This window comes from Bombina bombina, chromosome 3 (assembly GCF_027579735.1).
Source record: "Bombina bombina isolate aBomBom1 chromosome 3, aBomBom1.pri, whole genome shotgun sequence".
In the NCBI taxonomy this organism is placed as follows: Eukaryota; Metazoa; Chordata; class Amphibia; order Anura; family Bombinatoridae; genus Bombina; species Bombina bombina.
In genome coordinates this window covers 514051760-514078666 of record NC_069501.1, presented here as the reverse complement: position 1 = coordinate 514078666, position 26907 = coordinate 514051760, and the positions used below count along the sequence as shown (strand labels likewise).

Sequence of the window (26907 nt, the reverse complement as noted above, 5' to 3'; positions counted from 1 at the left end):
ATTCGTTTTAAATTTCGAATTTTTAGAAACATTCGCTCATCCCTACCAAAAAGCAATGGCATGTATGTCTGCTATTCTGAACGAAGGGGATCCCAGAGAAGCTTTTACAATATTTTTTTACATTTTGTACATTAATCTCTCATTTGGCACTGTATCAAACACACACCTTTGCAAAATCCAAGTATATAACATCCACTGATTCACCTTTATCTATATTTTTACTTACTTACTCCTTAGTCACTTCCTATTCCTAATTAGATTACTCAAACATGATCTATTTCTTATAAAACCATGCTGATTTGAACTCATAATCTTGTTTTCCCAAATATACTCTTGATTATACCCTTATTATCCCTTCAAGTATTTTCCCCACTACTGATATCAGACTAACTGGTCTATAGCTTGGAGGAAATCTCGGAGTTCAGCTGACTTTCTTCACTACAAGTTCATCCTGAACTCCTACTATTCTGCCCTTAATCTTTATAAGCAACAATACCTTTCTAATCTCATCTCTACTCTTTCCTCTAACCCTAAACGTCTGTTCAACACGTTCAACACTCTTCTCCGCCCACCCCCACCTCCTAACACAACCTCTCTCTCAGCTCAAGATTTTGCAAGCCACTTCAACAACAAAATTGACTCCATCAGAAGTGAAATCAGCTCTCAACATACTTCCAATCTCACACCCCCTCGAAAGCTCACGATCACCCAAAACCCAAATATCCAAAAATGCAGCTCTTTTGCCCCTGTAAATGAGGATGAAGTTTCTGCCCTTATACTGTCCTCCCACCTCACTACCTGTCCCCTCGACCCCATCCCCTCACAGCTACTCCCCTCCCTCTCTTCTACCCTCACCCCCCTACTCACACACATTTTCAACCTCTCCCTCAGCACTGGTATATTTCCCTCAACTCTAAAACATGCACTGGTTACAACTATCCTCAAAAAACCTTCCCTTGATCCAACCTCCCCTTCCAATTACCACCCTATTTCCCTACTCCCTCTTGCCTCAAAGCTCCTCGAAAAGCTAGTTTACGCACGTCTATCCCATTTCCTTACACTAAACTCTCTTCTTGACCTACTGCAATCTGGATTTCGTTCCCATCACTCTACAGAGACAGCAATTGTCAAGGTTACCAATGACCTACTTACAGCAAAATCCAAAGGCCACTTCTTTCTGCTTATCCTCCTTGACCTGTCTGCAGCCTTTGACACTGTTGACCACCCTCTTCTGTTCCAAACCCTCCAATCCTTCGGTATCTGTGATACAGCTCTCTCGTGGTTCTCTTCCTATCTGACTAACCGTACATTTAGTGTAGCCTTCTCCGGAGAATCCTCTGCCCCGTTACCACTTTCTGTTGGGGTACCTCAAGGCTCTGTCCTTGGTCCCCTTCTCTTCTCAATCTACACGTCGTCACTAGGTTCCTTAATACAGTCCCATGGGTTTCAATACCATTTGTATGCCGATGACACCCAAATCTACCTCTCTGCACCAGACCTACCTCCTTCCTTACTAACCCGTGTCACTAACTGTCTTTCTCACATCTCATCTTGGATGTCCTCTCACTACCTTAAGCTAAATCTCTCCAAAACTGAACTCCTTATTGTTCCCCCTTCTTCCAATGTCTCCACCCCCAAAATTTCTATAACTGTTGATAATTCCATCATTACCCCTACCCCGCTCGCCCGATGTCTTGGGGTCACACTTGACTCAGATCTTTCCTTCACTCCTCACATCCAGTCCTTGGCTAAAGCCTGCCGCTTCCACCTTAAAAACATTGCTAAAATTAGACATTTCCTTACACAAGATACAACCAAGATTTTAATCCACTCTCTCATCCTTTCCCGCCTCGACTACTGCAATTCCGTCCTCTCTGGTCTACCTAGCTGCCGCATAGCTCCTTTACAATCCATTATGAATGCCTCTGCCAGGCTCATCTTCCTTACTCGTCGCTCTTCATCTGCTGCACCTCTCTGCCAATCCCTTCACTGGCTTCCTCTTGCCTCTAGGATTAAACATAAAATCCTCACCCTGACATATAAAGCTCTCAACTGCACTGCTCCCCCCTACATCTCAGAACTTGTCTCTAGATACTCTCCCTCCCGTCCCCTTCGATCAGCTCAGGATCTCCTCCTCTCCTCCTCTCTTGTTACTTCCTCACATTCACGTTTACAGGACTTCTCCAGACTGGCCCCCATCTTGTGGAATTCCCTGCCTCGCTCCATAAGACTCTCCCCTAGTTTTAACAGCTTCAAGCACTCCCTAAAAACTCTACTATTCAGGGATGCATACAACCAACACTAACCTTTCCTAACTCCATTGCTTTCCCCTTGAACCCCTTAGAATATAAGCCTATGCTGTTTACAGATCGCTTCATAAGAGCCGACTACAACAGTGAAACTCTCGGCAGGGCCCTCTACCCACTTGACCCCTACAAAAGCTATCCTGTACACCGCTTATGTTTACAGCGCTGCGGAATCTGTTGGCGCTCTACAAATACCTGATAATAATATTAATAATAATATAGCTTCCAGTATAAGCCATGCTTTCCTTAAAAATGGCACCACCTCAGCTTTATGCCTGTTCGGGGTACTATATCTGAGGAGGAGATTTGGCTGTAACAGTGCTAAATTCCCTTAATATTATCCATTTTTTTCCTTATATCATCTAAAGATAATCCAGTTATCGGTACAGGCTTGCATGTTCTACATTGTTTCAATGTATCTCTCATTGGTTCCTCTCCTGTGAACACTGAAGAAAAGGAACACGTTTTAGTACCTCATCATTCTCCCTGTCACTGTTAAAGGGATAGGAAAGTCCAAATTAAATGTTTATGATTCAGATAGAGCATGTCATTTTAAGACCGCCCGGATCGGATCAGGAGTTCGGCCCGGTGTGGTGAAGACAAGGTAGGGAGATCTTCAGGGGGGTAGTGTTAGGCTTTTTTAAGGGGGGTTTGGGTGGTTTTAGAATAGGGGTATGTGGGTGGTGGGTTGTAATGGGGGGGGGGGGGGATTGTATTTGTTGTATGCAAAAGAGCTGAATTCTTTGGGGCATGCCCCACAAAAGGCCCTTTTAAGGGCTGGTAAGGTAAAGAGCTTTGAAATTTGTTTAATTTAGAATAGGGCAGGGAATTTTTTTTATTTTGGGGGTTTATTATTTTATTAGGGGGCTTAGAATAGGTGTAATTAGCTTAAATATCTTGTAATCTTTTTTTTATTTTTTGTAATTTAGTGTTTGTTTTTTTTTGTAATTTAGTTTAGTTAATTTAATTGTATTTTTAGATAGATGTTTGTAGTTTATTAAATTTATTGATAGTGTAGGTGTATTTGTAACTTAGGTTAGGATTTATTTTACAGGTAATTGGGTAATTATTTTAACTAGGTAGATATTAAATAGTTAATAACTATTTAATATCTATTATACCTAGTTAAAATAATTAACAATTTACCTGTAAAATAAATATTAACCCTAACATAGCTACAATGTAATTATTAATTATATTGTAGCTATCTTAGGGTTTATTTTATAGGTAAGTATTTAGATTTAAATAGGAATATTTTAGTTTATAAATGAATTAGATTAATTTAATATAAATTTAGTTAGGGGTGTTAGGGTTAGATAGAGTTAATATAGTTAATATAAATACTATAGTAACTATATTAACTATATTAACCCTAATATAATTAGGGTTAATATAGTTAATATATATAATGTAATACCTATATTAACTATAATATACTTAGGGTTAATATAGATAATATAGCTGGCGGCGGGGTAGGTAGATTAAATTAGGGGTTAATCATTTTAATAGAGATGGCGGCGGTGTAAGGGGCTTACATTAGGGGTTAATAATTTTAATATAGATGGCGGCGGTGTTAGGGGCTCACTTTAGGGGGTTATAGATATAATATAGCTGGCGGCGGGGTACGGGAGCGGCGGTTTAGGGGTTAATAGCTTTTTTATTGTTAGGCTAGTGAGGGGGGATAGCGGATAGAGGGTTAGACAGTGCGGGCTATGTTAGGGAGGCGTGTTAGACAGTGCGGGCTATGTTAGGGAGGCGTGTTAGACAGTGCGGGTGTTTTAGACTTTAGTCAGGTTTTATAGGCGCCGGCAGATTCTAACGTGGCGCAAGTCACTGGCGACGCCAGAAATTTGTACTTGCGCAGATTTCTGGACATCGCTGGTTTGTCAGACTTACGGCACGTTAGCATCTGACGGCGACCTATATGGGATAGCTCGAGTTGCAAGCTGAAACTGCGGGCGACGCCGGTTCCCTCGCTTGCGCCGCAAACTGCGATCTATATCGGATCGCGCCCTTGGTATCTGTTGTTGAAAAAGAATATGTACATTTCCTACACTACTGGGAGCTAGCTGGTGATTGGTACTGGCACACATTTATTGCTTGTGAATGGCTCACTAGGTATTTTCAGCCCTCTCCCAGTAGTGCATTGCTGCTCCTTCAGCAAAGGATAACAAGAGAATGAAGAAAATTTGATAAAAGAAGTAAATTGAAAAGTTGTTTAAAATTGTATGTTCTATCTGAATCATGAAAGAAAAATGTAGGGTTTCATATCCCTTTAATCATGGTATCCTTCTCACATTTTAATGTACCTATATTATTTTCCTTCTTAGATTTTGTACAATTGATATACTTAAAAACATTTTAAGGTCTAACTTTTGCAATTAATCTTTCATTTTTAATTTGGGCTAATATTTTTGCATGCTTTGATACATTCGAATGAGTCTGTACTATTTTCTTTGAATAATTTAAAATTTCTAATTTCTCTTAAAAAAATTATTGAGCCACATTGGCTTGGCTTTATTTATTTTATTTTTATAACCCTGTGGTATGTGTTGATATGTATATTTATTTAACAAAGTTTTAAATGTTATCCATTTATCCTCTGTATTTTTATTAGTCACGTTGATTGGAGTAGCAGCGTAGGTCCAATGATTTAGATAAGAAAATAATAAGAGTATTGCATTGAGCAATGATACTGTAAGTATACATTTATAAGTTGACAAGCTTTCAGAAGTGTTCCTTCCTTTTTCAAGTCTGAAGCAATACTGACCAATTCAATGGAATTCACAAATTATGGGGCCGATTAATCAAGCGGTCAATCGGCTCCAATGCAGCTGTTTCTGTGCGAGCCTTCAGGCTAGCTGGAAACAGCAGTTAAGAAGCAAAGGTCTTAAGACTGCTCCTCCTTAACTGGTCCGCACCTCTGAGGTGGCGAACAACAATCAGCCAGATCGAATACGATCGGATCGATTGACACTGTCACCCCCTGCTAGCGGATCTGCAGGGGGGCGGTATTGCACAAGCACTTCACCAGAACTGCTTGTACAATGCTAAATGCCCGACAGCGTATATATAATAAATCGGCCCCTATATCTTGAAACACAGAATGGCTAAAAAGGACAGAAAGTGTTACAGAGGTCTGAGTGCAGCAGGGAGAGGAGGGGGTGTCATAAAAATCATGAGGCGGGCTTAGGTGACAGAGGCAGACAGTGTAGGAGAACAGACAGGGGAAATATATAGTTTTACAAAGAGCATATACTGACATGGGGGGTCGATCCGATATAAATCGTCGCCCGCAAAAGCCGGCGACGCCAATATTTACGCTGATTTGGTATCCTATATACGGCGTAACCTAGAAGTTACGCGCGTATATTTCTGCCGTCGCCCGTAGTTTTTTGGGCCATAGGCAGGTATACCAAACCAGCGCAGTTTGGTATCCAATATGCAGCGTAAGGACTTACGTGGCGAAAATGGAGAAAACTTACTCCATTTTCACCTCGCCACAAAAAGCAGCCGCAAGAAGCCTTACGCTGACTATTGGAGCCCCGTAACTCCCTAAACTAACTAGAAAATAAACCTAACACCTAACGCATGCGCAATGTCTATCTCCCTGTCAACCGCGATCTTCTAAAATAAACCTAACACGTAACGCATGCGCAATGTCTATCTCCCTGTCAACCGCGATCCCCCCCCCCGAAATCCCTAATAAAGTTATTAACCCCTAAACCGCCGCTCCCGGACCCCGCCGCCATCTACATAAACTAACCCCCTACTGTGAGCCCCTAAAACCGCCGCCATCTACCTTATCTATCCCCTAATCTGACCCCTTACACCGCCGCCACCTATATAAAAATTATTAACCCCTAATCTAATCCCCCTATACCGCCGCCAGCTATATTAATATTATTAACCCCTAATGTAAGCCCCTTACACCGCCGCCATCTCTATTAAAATGATTAACCCCTAATTTAATCTACCTACCCCGCCGCCAGCTATATTATCTATATTAACCCTAAGTATATTATAGTTAATATAGGTATTACATTATATATATTAACTATATTAACCCTAATTATATTAGGGTTAATATAGTTACTATAGTATTTATATTAACTATATTAACTCTATCTAACCCTAACACCCCTAACTAAATTTATATTAAATTAATCTAATTCATTTATAAACTAAAATATTCCTATTTAAATCTAAATACTTACCTATAAAATAAACCCTAAGATAGCTACAATATAATTAATAATTACATTGTAGCTATGTTAGGGTTAATATTTATTTTACAGGTAAATTGTTAATTATTTTAACTAGGTATAATAGATATTAAATAGTTATTAACTATTTAATATCTACCTAGTTAAAATAATTACCCAATTACCTGTAAAATAAATCCTAACCTAAGTTACAAATACACCTACACTATCAATAAATTTAATAAACTACAAACATCTATCTAAAAATACAATTAAATTAACTAAACTAAATTACAAAAAAAAACAAACACTAAATTACAAAAAATAAAAAAAAGATTACAAGATTTTTAAGCTAATTACACCTATTCTAAGCCCCCTAATAAAATAATAAACCCCCAAAATAAAAAAAATTCCCTGCCCTATTCTAAATTAAACAAATTTCAAAGCTCTTTACCTTACCAGCCCTTAAAAGGGCCTTTTGTGGGGCATGCCCCAAAGAATTCAGCTCTTTTGCATACAACAAATACAATCCCCCCCCCCCATTACAACCCACCACCCACATACCCCTATTCTAAAACCACCCAAACCCCCCTTAAAAAAGCCTAACACTACCCCCCTGAAGATCTCCCTACCTTGTCTTCACCACACCGGGCCGAACTCCTGATCCGATCCGGGCGATGTCTTCCTCCAAGCGGCAAAGAAGAATTCTTCCTCCGGCGATGTCTTCCTCCAAGCGGCAAAGAAGAATTCTTCCTCCGGCAACGTCTTCCTCCAAGCGGCAGCAAAGTCTTCATTCTTCCGGCGGCATCTTCAATCTTCTTTCTTCGCTCCGCCGCCGCGGAGCATCCATCCCAGCCGACTGCTGTACTACGAATGAGGTACCTTTAAATGACGTCATCCAAGATGGCGTCCGCCGAATTCCGATTGGCTGATAGGATTCTATCAGCCAATCGGAATTAAGTTAGAAAAATCTGATTGGCTGATTGAATCAGCCAATCAGATTCAAGTTCAATCCGATTGGCTGATCCAATCAGCCAATCAGATTGAGCTCGCATTCTATTGGCTGTTCCGATCAGCCAATAGAATGCGAGCTCAATCTGATTGGCTGATTGGATCAGCCAATCGGATTGAACTTGAATCTGATTGGCTGATTCAATCAGCCAATCAGATTTTTCTAACTTAATTCCGATTGGCTGATAGAATCCTATCAGCCAATCGGAATTCGGCGGACGCCATCTTGGATGACGTCATTTAAAGGTACCTCATTCGTAGTACAGCAGTCGGCCGGGATGGATGCTCCGCGGCGGCGGAGCGAAGAAAGAAGATTGAAGATGCCGCCGGAAGAATGAAGACTTTGCTGCCGCTTGGAGGAAGACGTCGCCGGAGGAAGAATTCTTCTTTGCCGCTTGGAGGAAGACATCGCCGGAGGAAGAATTCTTCTTTGCCGCTTGGAGGAAGACATCGCCCGGATCGGATCAGGAGTTCGGCCCGGTGTGGTGAAGACAAGGTAGGGAGATCTTCAGGGGGGTAGTGTTAGGCTTTTTTAAGGGGGGTTTGGGTGGTTTTAGAATAGGGGTATGTGGGTGGTGGGTTGTAATGGTGGGGAGGGGGATTGTATTTGTTGTATGCAAAAGAGCTGAATTCTTTGGGGCATGCCCCACAAAAGGCCCTTTTAAGGGCTGGTAAGGTAAAGAGCTTTGAAATTTGTTTAATTTAGAATAGGGCAGGGAATTTTTTTTATTTTGGGGGTTTATTATTTTATTAGGGGGCTTAGAATAGGTGTAATTAGCTTAAAAATCTTGTAATCTTTTTTTTATTTTTTGTAATTTAGTGTTTTTTTTTTTTGTAATTTAGTTTAGTTAATTTAATTGTATTTTTAGATAGATGTTTGTAGTTTATTAAATTTATTGATAGTGTAGGTGTATTTGTAACTTAGGTTAGGATTTATTTTACAGGTAATTGGGTAATTATTTTAACTAGGTAGATATTAAATAGTTAATAACTATTTAATATCTATTATACCTAGTTAAAATAATTAACAATTTACCTGTAAAATAAATATTAACCCTAACATAGCTACAATGTAATTATTAATTATATTGTAGCTATCTTAGGGTTTATTTTATAGGTAAGTATTTAGATTTAAATAGGAATATTTTAGTTTATAAATGAATTAGATTAATTTAATATAAATTTAGTTAGGGGTGTTAGGGTTAGATAGAGTTAATATAGTTAATATAAATACTATAGTAACTATATTAACCCTAATATAATTAGGGTTAATATAGTTAATATATATAATGTAATAACTATATTAACTATAATATACTTAGGGTTAATATAGATAATATAGCTGGCGGCGGGGTAGGTAGATTAAATTAGGGGTTAATCATTTTAATAGAGATGGCGGCGGTGTAAGGGGCTTACATTAGGGGTTAATAATTTTAATATAGATGGCGGCGGTGTTAGGGGCTCACTTTAGGGGGTTATAGATATAATATAGCTGGCGGCGGGGTACGGGAGCGGCGGTTTAGGGGTTAATAGCTTTTTTATTGTTAGGCTAGTGAGGGGGGATAGCGGATAGAGGGTTAGACAGTGCGGGCTATGTTAGGGAGGCGTGTTAGACAGTGCGGGCTACGTTAGGGAGGCGTGTTAGACAGTGCGGGTGTTTTAGACTTTAGTCAGGTTTTATAGGCGCCGGCAGTTTCTAACGTGGCGCAAGTCACTGGCGACGCCAGAAATTTGTACTTGCGCAGATTTCTGGACATCGCTGGTTTGTCAGACTTACGGCACGTTAGCATCTGACGGCGACCTATATGGGATAGCTCGAGTTGCGAGCTGAAACTGCGGGCGACGCCGGTTCCCTCGCTTGCGCCGCAAACTGCGATCTATATCGGATCGCGCCCATGAAGTTATATATCAACATGGAATCAATATGTATAAAGATGCAAAATTATTTATACAGGAGGAATATAAAATAGTCAAAAAAATAATATTTTCATTAGAGAATACTTTGTTTCTTTCGTTCTTAAAATTAAAATTCTTAGTTGAACACATATATATATATATATATATATATATATATATATAAAAGTGTGTGTGTGTATGTATTGTTTGAGAGCACTAAATCCAATATAGCTTTATTCCTAGTTGGCTCCTCTATTAATAGTAACAAAGCTATCACTGAGAACATTTAAAGGGACACTCAAGTCAAAATTAAACTTTCAGGATTCAGAAAGAGCACACAATTGTAAGACTTTTTAAAATTTACTTCCATTATCAAATTTAGCACAGTCATTTTATATGCCCATTTTTTGAGGCACCAGCTCCTATTGAGCATTTGCACAAGCTCACTTGGTATACACTTACTAGTCTGTGATTGGCTGATGCCTGAAAATAAAAATCTACCGCTTTTGTGAAATTGAGAAATAGGTGTTATTGCCTTGTCTTTTTATTATGCACTTGTAAATTATGCAATTCTATTGTATTTTGTGGTCCTCTCCCTTAGCTGGATTGCTAGTTTTACTGGCCCAGTTTATTTCAGTAGATAAAATCTCCCATAATTACAGCACGGGTATTATTAGCAGCCTTACCTATTTGTATTAGTAGTTTCCTCCATGTCACTAATGTTAAAGGGACACTGTACCCAAATTTTTTTTTTCGTGATTCAGATAAAGCATGAAATTTTAAGCAACTTTCTAATTTACTCCTATTATCAATTTTTTTTTCATTCTCTTGGTATCTTTATTTGAAATGTACAAATGTAAGTTTAGATGCCGGCCCATTTTTGGTGAACAACCTGGGTTGTCCTTGCTGATTGGTGGATACATTCATCCACCAATAAAAAAAGTGCTGTCCAGAGTACTGAAACAAAAAAAAGCTTAGATGCCTTCTTTTTCAAATAAAGATAGCAAGAGAATAAAGAAAAATTGATAATAGGAGCAAATTAGAAAGTTGCTTAAAATTGCATGCTCTATCTGAATTACAAAATAAAAAAACTGGGTTCAGTGTCCCTTTAAAGGACCAGTAAATACATTAGATTTGCATAATCAACAAATGCATGAGTAAAACAGTGCAATAGCACTTAGTCTAAACTTCAAATGAGTAGTAGGTTTTTTTCAGACAAATTTCAATGTTATGTCTATTTCCACTCCTCTTGTATCATGTGACAACCATCAGCCAATCACAAATGCATATACGTATATTCTGTGAATTCTTGCACATGCTCAGTAGGAGTTGGTGACTCAAAAAGCCTAAATATAAAAAGGCTGTGCACATTTTGTTAATGGAAGTAAGTTAGAAAGTTGTTTAAATTTGCATGCTCTATCTGAATCCTGAAAGTTTAATTTTGACTTGCGTGTCCCTTTAAGGGGCTTGTAGCATGTTTCTAGTAATATCCCCCCCCCCACACTTTTTATTTCAGTTCACAGGGTCTCTAAATTATTAACACAAATAAATCCAAGTAGACATCAAAAGAAGATAAATGTGAAACTTAGCTTTTATTTAGCTTGCAGTAAAAACAAAGTCATTGTAGCAGTTATCTGCAGGCGAGCAGCATTAGTTTCCAGCCTACGCTTTTGTGCCGTATTCACAGCACTTCATCAGGGCTATCCATTACTAGGTGCAGGTGTTGCCATATATATGCTCATACATTTAAAGGGACAGTATACACCAGAATTGTTATTGTTTTAAAAGATAGATAATCCCTTTTTTACCCATTCCCCAGTTTTGCATAACCAACACAGTTATTTTTATATATTTTTTACCTCTGTGATTATCTTGTATCTGAGCCTCTGCAAACTGCCCCTTTTTTCAGTTCTTTTGACAGACTTGCAGCTTAGCCAATCAGTGATAGCTCCCAGGTAACTTCACGTGCATGAGCACAGTGTTATCTATATGAAATTCATGAACTAAGACCCTCTAGTGGTGAAAAACCTGTTAAAATGCATTCTTAAAGGGACAGTCAAGTATAAATTAAACTTTCATTATTCAGATAGGACTTTTAATTTTAATCGACTTTCCAATTTACTTTTATCATCAAATTTGCTTTTTTCTCTTGGTATTCTTAGTTTAAACTAAACATAGGTAGGCTCATATGCTAATTTCTAAGCCTTTGAGGGCTGCCTCTTATCACATGCTTTTTAAATCTCTTTTCAACACAAAGAGACAGAAAGTACACGTGGGCCATATAGATAACACTGTGTTCAGGCACAGAAAGTTATTTAAGATCTAACACAATACAATGCTAAATTTAAGACAATAGATAATAAACAGTCACAGTCATGTGATCAGGGGGCTGGAAGAAGGTTCCTAGATACAAGGTAATCACAAAGGTAAAAAGTACAATAATATAACTGTGTTGGTTATGCAAAACTGGGGAATGAGTAATAAAGGTATTATCTATCTTTTAAAACAATAACAATTCTATGGTTGACTGTCCCTTTAAGAGGCGGCCTTCAAGGTCTAAGAAATTAGCATATGAACCTCCTAGGTTAAGCTTCAACTACGAATACAAAGAGAATAAAGCAAAATTGGTGATAAAAGTAAATTGGAAAATTGTTTAAAATTACATGTCCTATCTGAATCATGAAAGTTTATTTTGGACTAGACTGTCCCTTTAACCCATGCATCATCTTAGGGCAAAACACTTTAACCCTTGGTAGATTTGATGTCCATTAGTAATCATCACAGCAATTATTACAGCATATTTAGATATTACATATGTAACCACATGTGTTAATCAATATGTCTGATATATATCATATTGTTCATATACCTATAAGCATATATACATAAAAACGTATATGTGTATATATATATATATATATATATATATATATATATATATATATATATACTGTATATCAGTGATTTTTAACCTTTTTTTTTGCCGTGGCACACTTTTTTACATTAAAAAATCCTGTGGCACACCACCATCCCAAAATTGTAGCCTAATACAGCATATATATATATACACATACACACAAACACACGCATACTGTATGTATTGTGCTGTTATGCCATGCCTCCTACAAACTACCCCTGCAGTTTGGGAGTAAAAAACAAGCAAAGTTTAAAAAATATGTCACACTGTTGTCAGTCTGCCGTGGAGACTTTCTAAAGATACCATTATTTTCATCATATCTTATAATTTATTATAAAAAAAAATATAAAATATGAGGAAAAAATGGAAAAAAACACACTTTTTCTAACTTTTAGCCCCAAAATCTGTTACACATCTGCAAACACCAAAAAACACCCATACTAAATAGTTTCTAAATTGTGTCCTGAGTTTAGAAATACCCAATGTTTACATGTTCTTTGCTTTTTTTTGCAAGTTATAGGGCCATAAATACAACTAGCACTTTGCTATTTCCAAACCACTTTTTTTCAAAATGAGCGCTAGTTACATTGGGACACTGATATCTTTTAGGAATTCCTGAATATCCCTTGACATGAATATATTTTTTTTTTAGAAGACATCCCAAAGTATGGATCTAGGCCCATTTTGGTATATTTCATGCCACCATTTCACCGCCAAATGCGATCAAATACAAAAAATCATTCCCTTTTTCACAAATTTTTTCACAAACTTTCGGTTTCACACTGAAATTATTTACAAACAGCTTGTGCAATTATGGCATATATGGTTGTAAATGCTTCTCTGGGATCCCCTTTGTTCAGAAATAGCAGACATATATGGCTTTGGCGTTGCTTTTTGGTAATTAGAAGGCTATTAAATGCTGCTACGCACCACACGTGTATTATGTCCAGCATTGCAGGGGTTAATCAGGGAGCTTGTAGGGAATGTGTAGGGTTAATTTTAGCTTTAGTGTAGTGTAGTAGACAACCCAAAGTATTGATCTAGGCCCATTTTGGTATATTTCATGCCACCATTTCAGCGCCAAATGCGATCAAATAAAAATAAATTGTTTCCTTTTTCACAAACTTTAGGTTTCTCACTGAAATTATTTACAAACAGCTTGTGCAATTATGGCACAAATGGTTGTAAACGCTTCTCTGGGATCCCCTTTGTTCAGAAATAGCAGACATATGTGGCTTTGGTGTTGCTTTTGATAATTAGAAGGCTGCTAAATGCCGCTGTGCATCACGCGTGTATTATGGCTAGCAGTGAAGGGGTTAATTAGGTAGCTTGTAGGGAGTTTGCAGGGTTAATTTTAGCTTTAGTGTAGAGATCAGCCTCCCACCTGAAACATCAGACCCCCTGATCCCTCCCAAACAGCTCTCTTCCCTCCCCCACCCTACAATTGTTCCCGCCATCTTAAGTACTGGCAGAAAGTCTGCCAGTACTAATATAAAAAGGTATATTTTTTTGGGGGGGGGGGGGGTTAATAGCATATTTGCATATGCTGCTGTGTAGAATCCCCCCTTAGCCTCCAATATCATGGATCCCCCATCAAACAGTTCTCTAACCCTCCTCCTCTAGCCTAATGGGCGCCATCTTGGGTACTGGCAGCTGTCTGCCAGTACCCAGTTAAGTAAAAAAAAAAAGATTCTTTAATTTTGAGCTACTTTCTGTAGTGTAGCTACACCCCCCACCCCCCCCCTCCCAGAACCCTTCGATTACTTTATAAATAAAATTCCCCCCCCCCTTTTCTCCCAATGTATTACAGTATTTTATTTTTCTGTAGGGTAGCGGTTCCCACCCGCTCCCGCCCCGTGCACGCGCCCGCCCGCCGCCCCCGTGCACGCGCGCGCATCTGTGAGCGCCCCCGAGTACTTCCGCCTCCGATCCCGCCCCCCTCCACATGATCATGGGCCATTGCTGGCCGCCCACCCGCCTCCCTGTTGCGCTCCCACCCACCAACGATGCTCCGGTGCAGAGAGGGCCACAGAGTGGCTCTCTCTGCATCGGAGGCTTGTAAAGGGGTATTGCAGGATGCCTCCATATCGAGGCATCACTGCAATACCCTCAGAGCTGCTGGAAGCGATCGCGATCGCTTCCAGCACTCTGTTAGACAACTGACGTACCAGGTACGTCTATTGTCATTAACTGCTTGTTAATGCATGACGTACCTGGTACGTCAGTTGTCATTAAGGGGTTAATCATGAAAGTAAAATGTTGGGTTTCATGCCCCTTTAAAACACATGCACGTTCCTGAGCTCCTCTTGGATTACTCTTTATGAAAGGATACCAAGAGCACTAAGCTAATATGGAAAGTTTTTTTAAAAAGTGTGTGTGTTTATCAAATCCTTTTAAGTTTAATTTTGACTTTACTTTCCTTTTAATGAGGATACATGACAGAAGTGATAGGTACAGGCAGTAAAGGGATTCATAGATATCTTATATTTGCAGGTGGCCAATCAGAGTTTAGTAAAAATGGCAAGAGTGGTCAGACTAGAACCAATTAACATATTGTTTACAAAGCTTCTAATTCCCTTAGCGGATACATCACACTGATTGATGAGGGACACATTCCATGTCTCATGTTTGCTGGCTGCGACAGCTGGATTACTAGGGACAGACACTTTTTGTGATAAAGTATGGGGAGAGATAAAGTGCCCCAAGAGGATAATGATGGCCAAATAAGGTTTGAGGTTTTCAAACAGATAGGAAAGTGCACAGATTAGTTCCATTAGTTGGTCTTATCTACTGTCTGTTTCTGAGTTTACTCAGAGGGGCTGATATCTGTTTGCTGCTTTACTTATTGGTTTACTTCATATGGCATATTATGCAAGTTTCTATCAGTTTGCATTTTCTGCTAAAAAAAATGCCATCAGCAAACAATGCAGAAGCAAACACATTTATTATTAGCACTTGTGAGAGCCCATATTTATCAAGGCACAAAATATACAGGTAGCCCTCAGTTTACGCCGGGGTTAGGCTCCAGAAGGAATGGTTGTAAATCGAAACCGTTGTAAATTGAAACCCAGTTTATAATGTAAGTCAATGGGAAGTGAGGGAGTTAGGTTATTTATTATTTTTAAAGCTTTGAAATAAAGACTTTAAATGCTAAACAGCATTATAAACCTAATAAAAAAAATCACACAACACAGAATATATAATTAAATTAAGTTAAATGAACAAAAACATTTGCTAAACAGCATTATAAACCTAATAAAATAATCACACAACACAGACTTTACTTGCATTTTTCTGCAAACAGTTATTTCTATGCATTTCAATCTGGACTGATTTATAGACAGGAAGATCTTGTTCCTTTGCAAGCTGCTCGATAGCTCAGGTCTGGTTAAACTGATTAATTTCAGTTTGCTTGGCTTGCATATCTTTGATGCAACACAAGCGGACACTGCTTCTCAATGCTTTTCAATAGCAGTCACATGACTGAAAAAAAAAGGTTGTTATTCTGAAATGGTGCAAATTGAACCGCTGTAAACCAAGGGCCACCGGTACTATTATATTATAATCACTTCTGTACAGGTGGAAGTGAAGGTAATGAGCGCTAAATCTTTGAGTGTTCTCCAGCATATGCTTGAGTATGTGTTTGGGTGTTAGTTTAAAGGGAAATGAAACCCAAAAATGTTCTTTCATGATTTAGGCAGAGAATACAATTTTCCAGTTTATTTCTATTATGAAATTTGTTTAATTCTCTTGGTATCATTTGTTGAAGGAGCAGAAATGCTGAACACATGGGTGAGCCAATGACAATTGGTATATATATGTAGCCACCAATCAGCAGCTACAACCTAGGTTCTTTGCTGCTCCTGAGCTTTCATAGATAAACCCTTCATCAAAGGATAACAGGAGAAGGAAGCAAATTAATAATGGAAGTAAATTGGAAATTGTATGCTCTGTCTAAATCATGAATGTCTGATCATGACTTTTTAGGTTTGTCTGCACATATAGCCACCTCCTGTATTAAGGATTATATAAAATACAGTTCATTTAATTATGTTGATGATTATAGGCAACATGGGCAAAGGGTTGGCACCTGACATTGGTTTACTGGTATGGACAGCATTTTTAAGTTTACAGCTAATGAAGATAATGAAGAATAAAGACAGAGTCTGTGTTATGGTGAAACTACTATGATTGTCATCTACTTTACAAAAACAATCATTTAAAAACAAAACACGCTTTGGTCTCTAAGTTAGGCCTAGATTTAGAGTTGGGAGGTAGCCGTCAAAACCAGCGTTAGAGGCTCCTAACGCTGGTTTTTACTGCCCGCTGGTATTTGGAGTCATTCAGGAAAGGGTCTAACGCTCACTTTGCAGCCGCGACTTTTCCATACCACAGATCCCCCTACACCATTTGCGTATCCTATCTTTTCAATGGGATCTTACTAACGCCGGTATTTAGAGTCGTGGCTGAAGTGAGCGTTAGAAATCTAATGACAAAACTCCAGCCGCAGAAAAAAACCAGGAGTCTGAATCCTGAAAGAAATTTTTGGGATTTCATTATATATATATATATATATATATATATATATATATATATATATAATACAGACAGACAGTTTCTATTCACAAATGTATTGCTTTCTATGCTGGAAGAAATCTTGTAAATATAAATCATGCTATAAAAACATCTGACTAAAGAAAAAGCGATCAGTATACATTTTATTGAATGGGATTTTACAGAATAACTATGACTGAAATATTTTCTCACTGGAAAAGTCTATCCACACAAAGGCCTAGATTTAGAGTTTGGCGTTAGCCGTGAAAACCAGCGTTAGAGGCTCCTAACGCTGGTTTTAGGCTACCTCCGGTATTTGGAGTCACTCAAAATAGGGTCTAACGCTCACTTTTCAGCCGCGACTTTTCCATACCGCAGATCCCCTTACGTCAATTGCATATCCTATCTTTTCAATGGGATCTTTCTAACTCCGGTATTTAGAGTCGTGTCTGAAGTGAGCATTAGACATCTAACGACAAAACTCCAGCCGCAGGAAAAAAGTCAGTAGTTAAGAGCTTTCTGGGCTAACGCCGGTTTATAAAGCTCTTAACTACTGTGCTCTAAAGTATACTAGTCCCCCCACATCGCCGCCACTCTATTAATTTTTTTTTACCCCTAATCTGCCGCTCCGTACACCGCCGCCAGTTACGTTATCCCTATGTACCCCTAATCTGCTGTCCCTAACATCGCCGACCACTATGTTATATTTATTAACCCCTAATCTGCCGCCCCTGCTATCGCTGACACCTGCATATTATTATTAACCCCTAATCTTCCGCTCCGTACACCGACACAACCTACATTATCCCTATGTACCCCTAATCTGCTGCCCCTAACACCGCCGACCCCTATATTATATTTATTAACCCCTAATCTGCCGCCCCCAATGTCGCCTCCACCTACATACAATTATTAACCCCTAATCTGCCGACCGTATATAACTGCTACTCTAATAAATGTATTAACCCCTAAAGCTAAGTCTAACCCTAACCCTAACACCCCCCTAAGTTAAATATAATTTAAATCTAGCTAAATAAATTAACTCTTATTAAATAACATTCCTATTTAAAGCTAAATACTTACCTGTAAAATAAACTCTAATATAGCTACAAAATAAATTATAATTATATTGTAGCTATTTTAGGATTTATATTTATTTTACAGGCAACTTTGTAATTATATTAACCAGCTACAATAGCTATTAAATAGTTAATAACTATTTAATAGTTACCTAGTTAAAATAATTACAAAATTACCTGTAAAATAAATCCTAACCTAAGTTACAATTAAACCTAACACTACACTATCAATAAATTAATTAAATACAATACATACAATTATCTACAATTAAACCTAACACTACACTATCAATAAATTAATTAAATACAATGCCTACAAATAAATACAATGAAATAAACTAACTAAAGTACAAAAAATAAAAAAGAACTAAGTTACAAAAAATAAAAAAATATTTACAAACATAAGAAAAATATTACAACAATTTTAAACTAATTACACCTACTCTAAGCCCCCTAATAAAATAACAAAGCCCCCCAAAATAAAAAAATGCCCTACCCTATTCTAAATTAAAAAAGTTCAAAGCTCTTTTACCTTACCAGCCCTGAAAAGGGCCCTTTGCGGGGCATGCCCCAAAGAATTATGCTCTTTTGCCTGTAAAAAAAAACATACAATACCCCCCCCCCAACATTACAACCCACCACCCACATACCCCTAATCTAACCCAAACCCCCCTTAAATAAACCTAACACTAAGCCCCTGAAGATCTTCCTACCTTATCTTCACCTCCGATGTCTTGATCCAAGCCCAAGCGGGGGGCTGAAGATGTCCATGATCCGGCTGAATTCTTCATCCAAGTGGGAGCTGAAGAGGTCCATGATCCGGCTGAAGTCTTCTATCAATGGCATCTTCAATCTTCTTTCTTCCGGATCCATGTTCATCCCGCCGACGCGGAACATCCATCTTCACCGACGACTTCCCGACGAATGACGGTTCCTTTAAGGGACGTCATCCAAGATGGCGTCCCTCGAATTCCGATTGGCTGATAGGATTCTATCAGCCAATCGGAATTAAGGTAGGAAAATTCTGATTGGCTGATGGAATCAGCCAATCAGAATCAAGTTAAATCCGATTGGCTGATCCGATCAGCCAATCAGATTGAGCTTGCATTCTATTGGCTGTTCCGATCAGCCAATAGAATGCGAGCTCAATCTGATTGGCTGATCGGATCAGCCAATCGGATTGAACTTGATTCTGATTGGCTGATTCCATCAGCCAATCAGAATTTTCCTACCTTAATTCCGATTGGCTGATAGAATCCTATCGGAATCGGAATTCGAGGGACGCCATCTTGGATGATGTCCCTTAAAGGAACCGTCATTCGTCGGGAAGTCGTCGGTGAAGATGGATGGATCCGCGCTGGAGGTCTTGAAGATCAGCCGGTCGTCATCGGATTGAAGAACATAGAAGATGCGGCTTGGATGAAGATGTTTGCCGGTCCAGATGTCCTCTTCTGCCCGCTTGGATCAAGACTTCAGCCGGAGGATGGACGTCACTCTTCAGCCCCGCCTGGGCTTGGATCAAGATTTCGGAGGCTTGGATCAAGACTTCGGTGGACGGATCGGTGAACCTGACATGGTGAAGATAAGGTAGGAAGATCTTCAGGGGCTTAGTGTTAGGTTTATTTAAGGGGGGTTTGGGTTAGATTAGGGGTATGTGGGTGGTATGTGGGTGGTGGGTTTTAATTTTGGGGGGGGGGTATTGTATGTTTTTTTTTACAGGCAAAAGAGCTGAATTCTTTGGGGCATTCCCCTCAAAGGGCCCTTTTCAGGGCTGGTAAGGTAAAAGAGCTTTGAACTTTTTTAATTTAGAATAGGGTAGGGCATTTTTTTTATTTTGGGGGTCTTTGTTATTTTATTAGGGGGCTTAGAGTAGGTGTAATTAGTTTAAAATTGTTGTAAAATAAATATAAATCCTAAAATAGCTACAATATAATTATAATTTATATTGTAGCTATATTAGGATTTATTTTACAGGTAAGTATTTAGCTTTAAATAGGAATAATTTATTTAATAAGAGTTAATTTATTTAGTTAGATTTAAATTATATTTAACTTAGGGGGGTGTTAGTGTTAGGGTTAGACTTAGTTTTAGGGGTTAATACATTTATTATAGTAGCGGTGAGCTCCAGTCAGCAGATTAGGGGTTAATTATTGTAGGTAGCTGGCGGCGACGTTGTGGGGGCAGATTAGGGGTTAATAAATATAATATAGGGGTCGGCGGTGTTAGGGGCAGCAGATTAGGGGTACATAACTATAATGTATGTTGCGGCGGTGTACGGAGCGGCAGATTAGGGGTTAATAATAATATGCAGGTGTCAGCGATAGCGGGGGCGGCAGATTAGGGGTTAATAAATATAACATAGTGGTCGGCGATGTTAGGGGCAGCAGATTAGGTGTACATAGGGATAACGTAGCTGGCGGCGGTGTACGGAGTGGCAGATTAGGGATTTATAATAATATGCAGGGGTCAGCGATAGCGGGGGCGACAGATTAGGGGTTAATAAGTGTAAGGTTAGGGGTGTTTAGACTCGGGGTACATGTTAGAGTGTTAGGTGCAGACATAGGAAGTGTTTCCCCATAGGAAACAATGTAGCTGTGTTAGGAGCTGAACGCTGCTTTTTTGCAGGTGTTAGGTTTTTTTTCAGCTCAAACAGCCCCATTGTTTCCTATGGGGGAATCGTGCACAAGCACGTTTTTGAAGCTGGCCGCGTCCGTAAGCACCTCTGGTATCTAGAGTTGCAGTGGCGGTAAATATGCTCTACGCTCCCTTTTTAGAGCCTAACGCAGCCCTTCTGTGAACTCTAAATACCAGCGGTATTTAAAAGGTGCACCCCTTTGGCCGCAGAACTCTAAATCTAGCCGTTAGGCTGTACCTGTATAGTTATTTATTCTAACTTATGCTAATTAGCAAAGATGGTGTTTTTTTTAAGGAAAGTGGTACCCCTAAGGGGCACTGCATAAGGAATAACCAAGGTTAACCAAGAAGAGTGATATCAAATGAAAGGACTACTAAACCCAGTAGAATAGCATAATCAATACATGCATAATAAAGAGACTATGCAAAAATGTTGTTTGAATTTCAAATGAGAAGTAGATTTTCCTTTCTAATGCATAATGTGACAGCCAATCATAAAATGCATATATGTATATCCTGTGAATCTTGCAAAAGGTCAGTAGGAGCTGGTGCCTCAAAATGTGTGCATATAAAAAGATTGTGCACATTTAGATAATGGAAGTGAATTGGAAAGTTGTTTGAAGTTGTGTGCTCTATCTGAATCCTGAACACTTTATTTTGACTTGACTGTCCCTTTAAGAGGCCATATAGATCTAGTATCATACTATTTTATAACATTTACGAACCTCAAGATAGCATTTAATGTGTAATGTTTGAACTTTATATTAAATTAATCATTTAGATTAATATTTTATTTTACAGTCTTACATAAAAAGTAACCTTTTTTTATTTTGCAATTTGTATCAACCAAATAGACATAAACATTATGGCCTAGATTACAAGTTGAGGGATACTTTCAATATCGCAAGCCCGTTCTTAGATTAGCACACAATCTGATATTACAAGTTATTGGTAAAACAGAATTACCAGAGAATGTTTAGCGCGACTGACATCTCATAAGTGTGCCCTATACTTTCAATGAATAGTGTGGCAGCGCTAAACATCACTCAAAAGTTTAGCTTGACTGGAGACCTAGGGCTAGAATAAAATAACAAAACACATGTAAAACATATCTATACATATTAAATGTAAAATATAGGTTAATTATTTAAATAAATGTTCAAAAAAGTGTTTTAACATGATATGGTATATGACAAGGTGTTGGACTGGGAAGGGCACAAGTGTATATATATTTTGGGGATTGGTATGTGTGTATGTATTTATGTGTATGTGTAAGTATGTACAGTATGTGTGCACATACATACATACAGACACATTTATACATAAACACATACCAAACGGCACACACATATTTATATACACATCTGAGCCCTTCCCAATCCAACAACATTGTCATATCACTATCACAGTACATTGTCCCTTTAATTGCTTTAATCTGATGTTACTTTGGTACAATAAATATATATATAATATTATATATTATATATATATATATATATATATATATATATATATATATATATAAGCAAAGAGAATAGTCCTACAAATATTTAGTATAGTATAATTGAATGAGCAATAGCAAGCTGAGTCTTTTGCAATAACCACATAGGGTTAAAATTAGGTTCCATGCTGGTACACAGCTTAATGTGGGAGTTACACTTTAGAAGTCAGGTCATCAGCACACGTAGCCAGGCCTTCTTTCAACTACCAATTACAAGTGAGGTGTGTCTATATAAACTAGAATAGGGCATTAGGGCAACTAACTGTCTATGATTAAGGCTCCATAGGAGCTGAAACGCGTCAGACACCCCCCTCAGCCCCCTTCCCCTCAAGGCCTTGTTCATAGCCATTTTCTACAGCCTAGTTACACTGAGCTTTCAACTTTTAAATAAAACTCACCTTGCTTTGAGCCTTCGTCTGGACATTCCTTCTTTGACTATATATATATATATAAGCAAAGAGAATAGTGCTACAAATATTTAGTATAGTATAATTGAATACAATATATAATGAAGATAGTAATGGCGATGATAGGGATGTAGGACTTTGGACACTACTACAGTTGCACCAAACAACTGTTAAAAAAAAAAGTGTTATTTGAGTCCCAAGATCACAATATCAAATTTATTTAGGTAGTCATTAAAATCAATACAAAAAGTAGGGTGCAATAGCTGGGTCAATATCTAGGTCAATAATCCAAAAAAACTCTAACTAGTCAGATGTATGAGGTAATGGAAAGCAACCAAACATCCACTCGTGAGACACGAGACCTCATATCTTTGAGCCCCTCTGTGTGCAATAATTGTTTTAATAATGTGTATTAGATGGTGTTATTATGAGTGTATCTGTACTTTGTAATGTATTTTTTATGTGTTTTGTTAACCAGAGCTCTGAGGATGCGCTAACCTGATAATTGTTAACTTCAATTGCACTCAAGTGATCGTGTTTACTTTAAACGTGTAATAGAAGCACAATTTAACTTGCATGCAAACTAACACGAAAACCCGATATCGCTCGAGTGCAAAATTTTGCTCTCCATTCGTAATCTGGTCCATAGAGTTTCTGGGGGTCTAATTATAGGCCAGATTATAATTGGAGCGCTAATCAACACTCCCACGCTAGTAAGTTTTTTGCGTGTGTAAGATTGTGCGTTTAAAGATTATGATTATGAGTTTAAAGTAAACTGTTTTCACTTGTGCGCTAACCCGACTAGTGCAAAAAGCCGAACTTAGAATATCATGTGCAGGTTCATTGTTTCTTATGGTCTTCACATAACAGAATAAGTTCTATTTATTCATAAGTACATATTTCAACATATATATGATGGGTTTTTATTATACAATATATATCTATATAATATATAAATTCGCCCCCTGCACTGCGCTAGGTGGTTACTGTGTCTGTCAGCATGAAAACGAGGCTCCCATTAAAGTCTAAGGAAGCGCGCACTTGCGAGCACTTGGCTTCCAGACAATGCGAAGCGAGATCCACATTTACGTGCGCTGGTATTACTGAGTGGAGTGCACATATTGCTCTCGCACAAATGCAATATTGCACTCCACTTGTAATCTAGAGCTAAATGTCTCCTTTTTTTGCATATATTTGTAGAACAATTTACCAAATAAGTTTAGCTTCACCTCCAACTTGACAGACAGGAAAACAACAAAGTAAATCACCAGATTTAAAAGGCCACCTTGTCTTCATTGTCTTTCTTTTGTTCCTGCCTTCTGTTCAGATCAAATATATACTATTAAACAGGGAGTGTTTTAGTACATGCTTTTATACATAAAAATCAAAGGAACTTACTTTATTTAGGCATTAAATTCTTACTTTACTAACAATAAAAGCTAATTTACCAGATGAGATTTACCAGAGCTGTATAAAACAAAACACTTGTCTGATTATAAAATAATTGTTACAAAGTCTAGTAACACACTAGTCTATTAATGTATATATAGATATACATATTTTTTGAGTGCGCTCCCCTATTGTTTGTTTATTTGTATTGTTGACAAATTAGAATCCAGAGCTTAGGAAGCAAAAACATTTGGAATATTATATCTGTGTGTTAGATAATACTCAAGAACCTAACCACACATTTCAGATGTTGTATAATATATAAATATTGATTATATTTGTAAGGTGATCAATAATAAAAATGTGTTTATTCACTTACACATTGGCATTCATTTGAGCCTCAATGTCCAAACTTTAGATATACATATTTAGTATCTATATAGGACCTAATGTCTTCTCTTTCATTAGGTTGGCTCAGCAGTGGAGTGAAGATGATGAACAGGAACAAATCAGAGAAAGGAGGAGGAGAAATCGTATTATGGAAAACTCAGATAAGGATGTCAAAGAATCAACTAAAGATAACAGGTAATTCATATTTCATATAATGAATATTATGAGGAATAATGTGGACAATGGATTAGGGACATGGCAGAACATCCACATATCCTCTATCTTGTGTCTCCCCAGCAGTTCCTGCTTTTCGCAAGGGTCTTTAGACACTAGTAATAAAGACAAGAACTCATTAATTAAAAGTAAAGAGGGACAACAGACCAATAAAGAGAAGAAAGAAGAAAAACAGGCACCCAAAAGCCAACCAGCAGAGAGCCAGGGGTCAGTGAACAAAAAGGAAGAGTTCAATGGACTTGGAAACCAAATAGAAAAAAGTAAGATAAACCAAAAAGAAGAAATTAATGCAACTGTTAAAGCAATACAAGAAAAACATGTTACCAGCAGCAAAGAGGAAGAGAGTAAGAACTTGGGCAGTAGAAGAGAAGAAGAACAAATACCTAGCAGACATAAAGATGAGACTACGGCTTCCAAGAATCTGAAGCAAGATGCTGGAGAGAAGACAGAAGCAAATCATGAGTTTATAAGTCAAAGCAAAGACTGTAAAGGTCCAGATGATCAGACAGAGGAATGCAAGAAGCCACAAAGTCAGCAAAATGTAATCCAAAAACTTAGTATTAGAAAAGGAGAAAATCCGAAAAACCAAAGTCCTGAATCAGGGGATAAGAAAATGCAAAGGACAGTAATAAAGGTAATTAAAATACTCCCAATTTTTAAAAAAATTAATATATTTATGAGTAGGATACACTTAAAAATGTTTCTTCTTGAAAGAACAGTGTATGTACATATTTCTTGTATTCTATTTAAAAAAAGAGTATTTAACAATGTTGAAATTAGTTTTTTGCATTAAAATAGAGGATTATGTGATAAATATATCTACATCATCTTTTTATGTTTGGGGAGGCTCGTACCTCTCCCGCAGTACATATATGGGGGTTGTACCTATCAAGATAGAAAACAGAGAAAACTGATGCTAGATCCAAAACCACTCTGCCTAGTATGTAGGGATTCCCGCTATAACAATCCCAAAGAGACTAAAAAATGAAAAGCAGAATACTGGCACTAGTGTGGTAGCTGGGGGTAATTATAATTATATTTAAGTGCGCTATGCGATAAAATATGTACTCACAATATCCAAACAGACAATATGTGTGTTTCTTCGTCCACTCCTGCAGCTCTTACTAACAATAAAGTGACTCTGCTCAAGTCTCAGATCAGACACCGTGTTCTCCTGACTGCGGTGTCTGACATCTGCAAGGTGGTGTAAGGGTGCCAGGAATCAGACTGAGACAAGAAGTGCAAAAATAATCACACCTTTATTAATAGCAAAAAACAATAAAAAGTCCACAAGTCAAATAACAAGCCAGGAATCAAAACCAGAACTGGTAGTCAGACGAGCCGAGTCAGGAGCCAAAGCAAATAGTCAGAAGAGCTGGAATCAGGAACAAGGAGAAAAGCAGAGTCAGGAACAAGCCAGGGATTAGGAACCAGGAGGGACGTCAGACAACCAGGTAATACACAGGAGCTCTCACAAACAGGTCTGAGACAACGCAAGGGCAAAGCATACTGAACAGAGTCCCTTTAAATAATAAGTGATGACATCACAATTCTGAGACTGCATCCTGTCTCACACGGATGATGTACACCAGTCTGACCATAAAAGGAAGTGCAGGAAATGAGCAGCATCACACAGTATGCACCAGAGTCAGGAAGAGAGGTGAGTAAAATGGCTGCCAGCAGCACATGGCAAACAGATCAGGGAAAAAACCCTGACAGTACCCTCCCCTCAACGACCCCTCCACCGCGGGAGGACAAGCGGGAGCATGAACATCAGAGGAGGGAACCCATGAATGCTCCTCTGGACCGTAGCCCCTCCAGTGAAACAAATACTGTACGCGGCCCCTGGACATACAAGAGTCAATAATGCTGCTGACCTCATACTCCTCATGGTTGTCAACAACGATAGGGCGGGGACGAGGCAACACAGTGGTAAACCGATTACAAACCAATGGTTTCAAGAGGGAGACATGAAAAACATTGGAGATGTGCATTGCAGGAGGACAATCAAGAGCGTAGGCCACAGGATTGACCAGTCGGAGTATTTGAAAAGGACCAACATAACGGGGAGCCAGTTTATTGGAAGGCACATGAAGGTTCAAGTTGCGGGAGGACAGCCAAACTCTCTCACCAACCTGGTAGGAAGGCGCGGGCAGACGCCTACGATCAGCCTGGAACTTTTGGCGCTGCATAGAACGATGAAGGCAATCCTGAATCTGCACCCACGTGGAACGTAGTTGCTGGCGATGCTCCTCCAAAGCCGGAATACCCTGAGACATGAATGAATCGTGTATGTGGTATGTTCAAAGCACCAAAAAGGCAAGGTATAATGGGTAAAACTTTAAAGTAACCCCGACCATTATAATACAATAATATCAATATTG

At 38.4% G+C, this 26907-nt stretch overlaps 1 protein-coding gene across 2 annotated transcripts in view; it reads left to right on the top strand.

Annotated features, from left to right (window-relative positions):
* The window catches only part of LAD1 (ladinin 1), a 117350-nt gene that overhangs the window by 51602 nt on the left and 38841 nt on the right, over positions 1 to 26907 (top strand). The window contains exons 2-3 of one of the 2 annotated variants that reach the window (XM_053706920.1): positions 24368 to 24484; positions 24590 to 25157. In XM_053706920.1, the coding sequence (XP_053562895.1) occupies positions 24368 to 24484; positions 24590 to 25157 (685 nt within the window). Of the gene's footprint in view, positions 1 to 24367; positions 24485 to 24586; positions 25158 to 26907 lie in introns of both variants that reach the window. The other variant, XM_053706919.1, reaches the window with a different exon arrangement.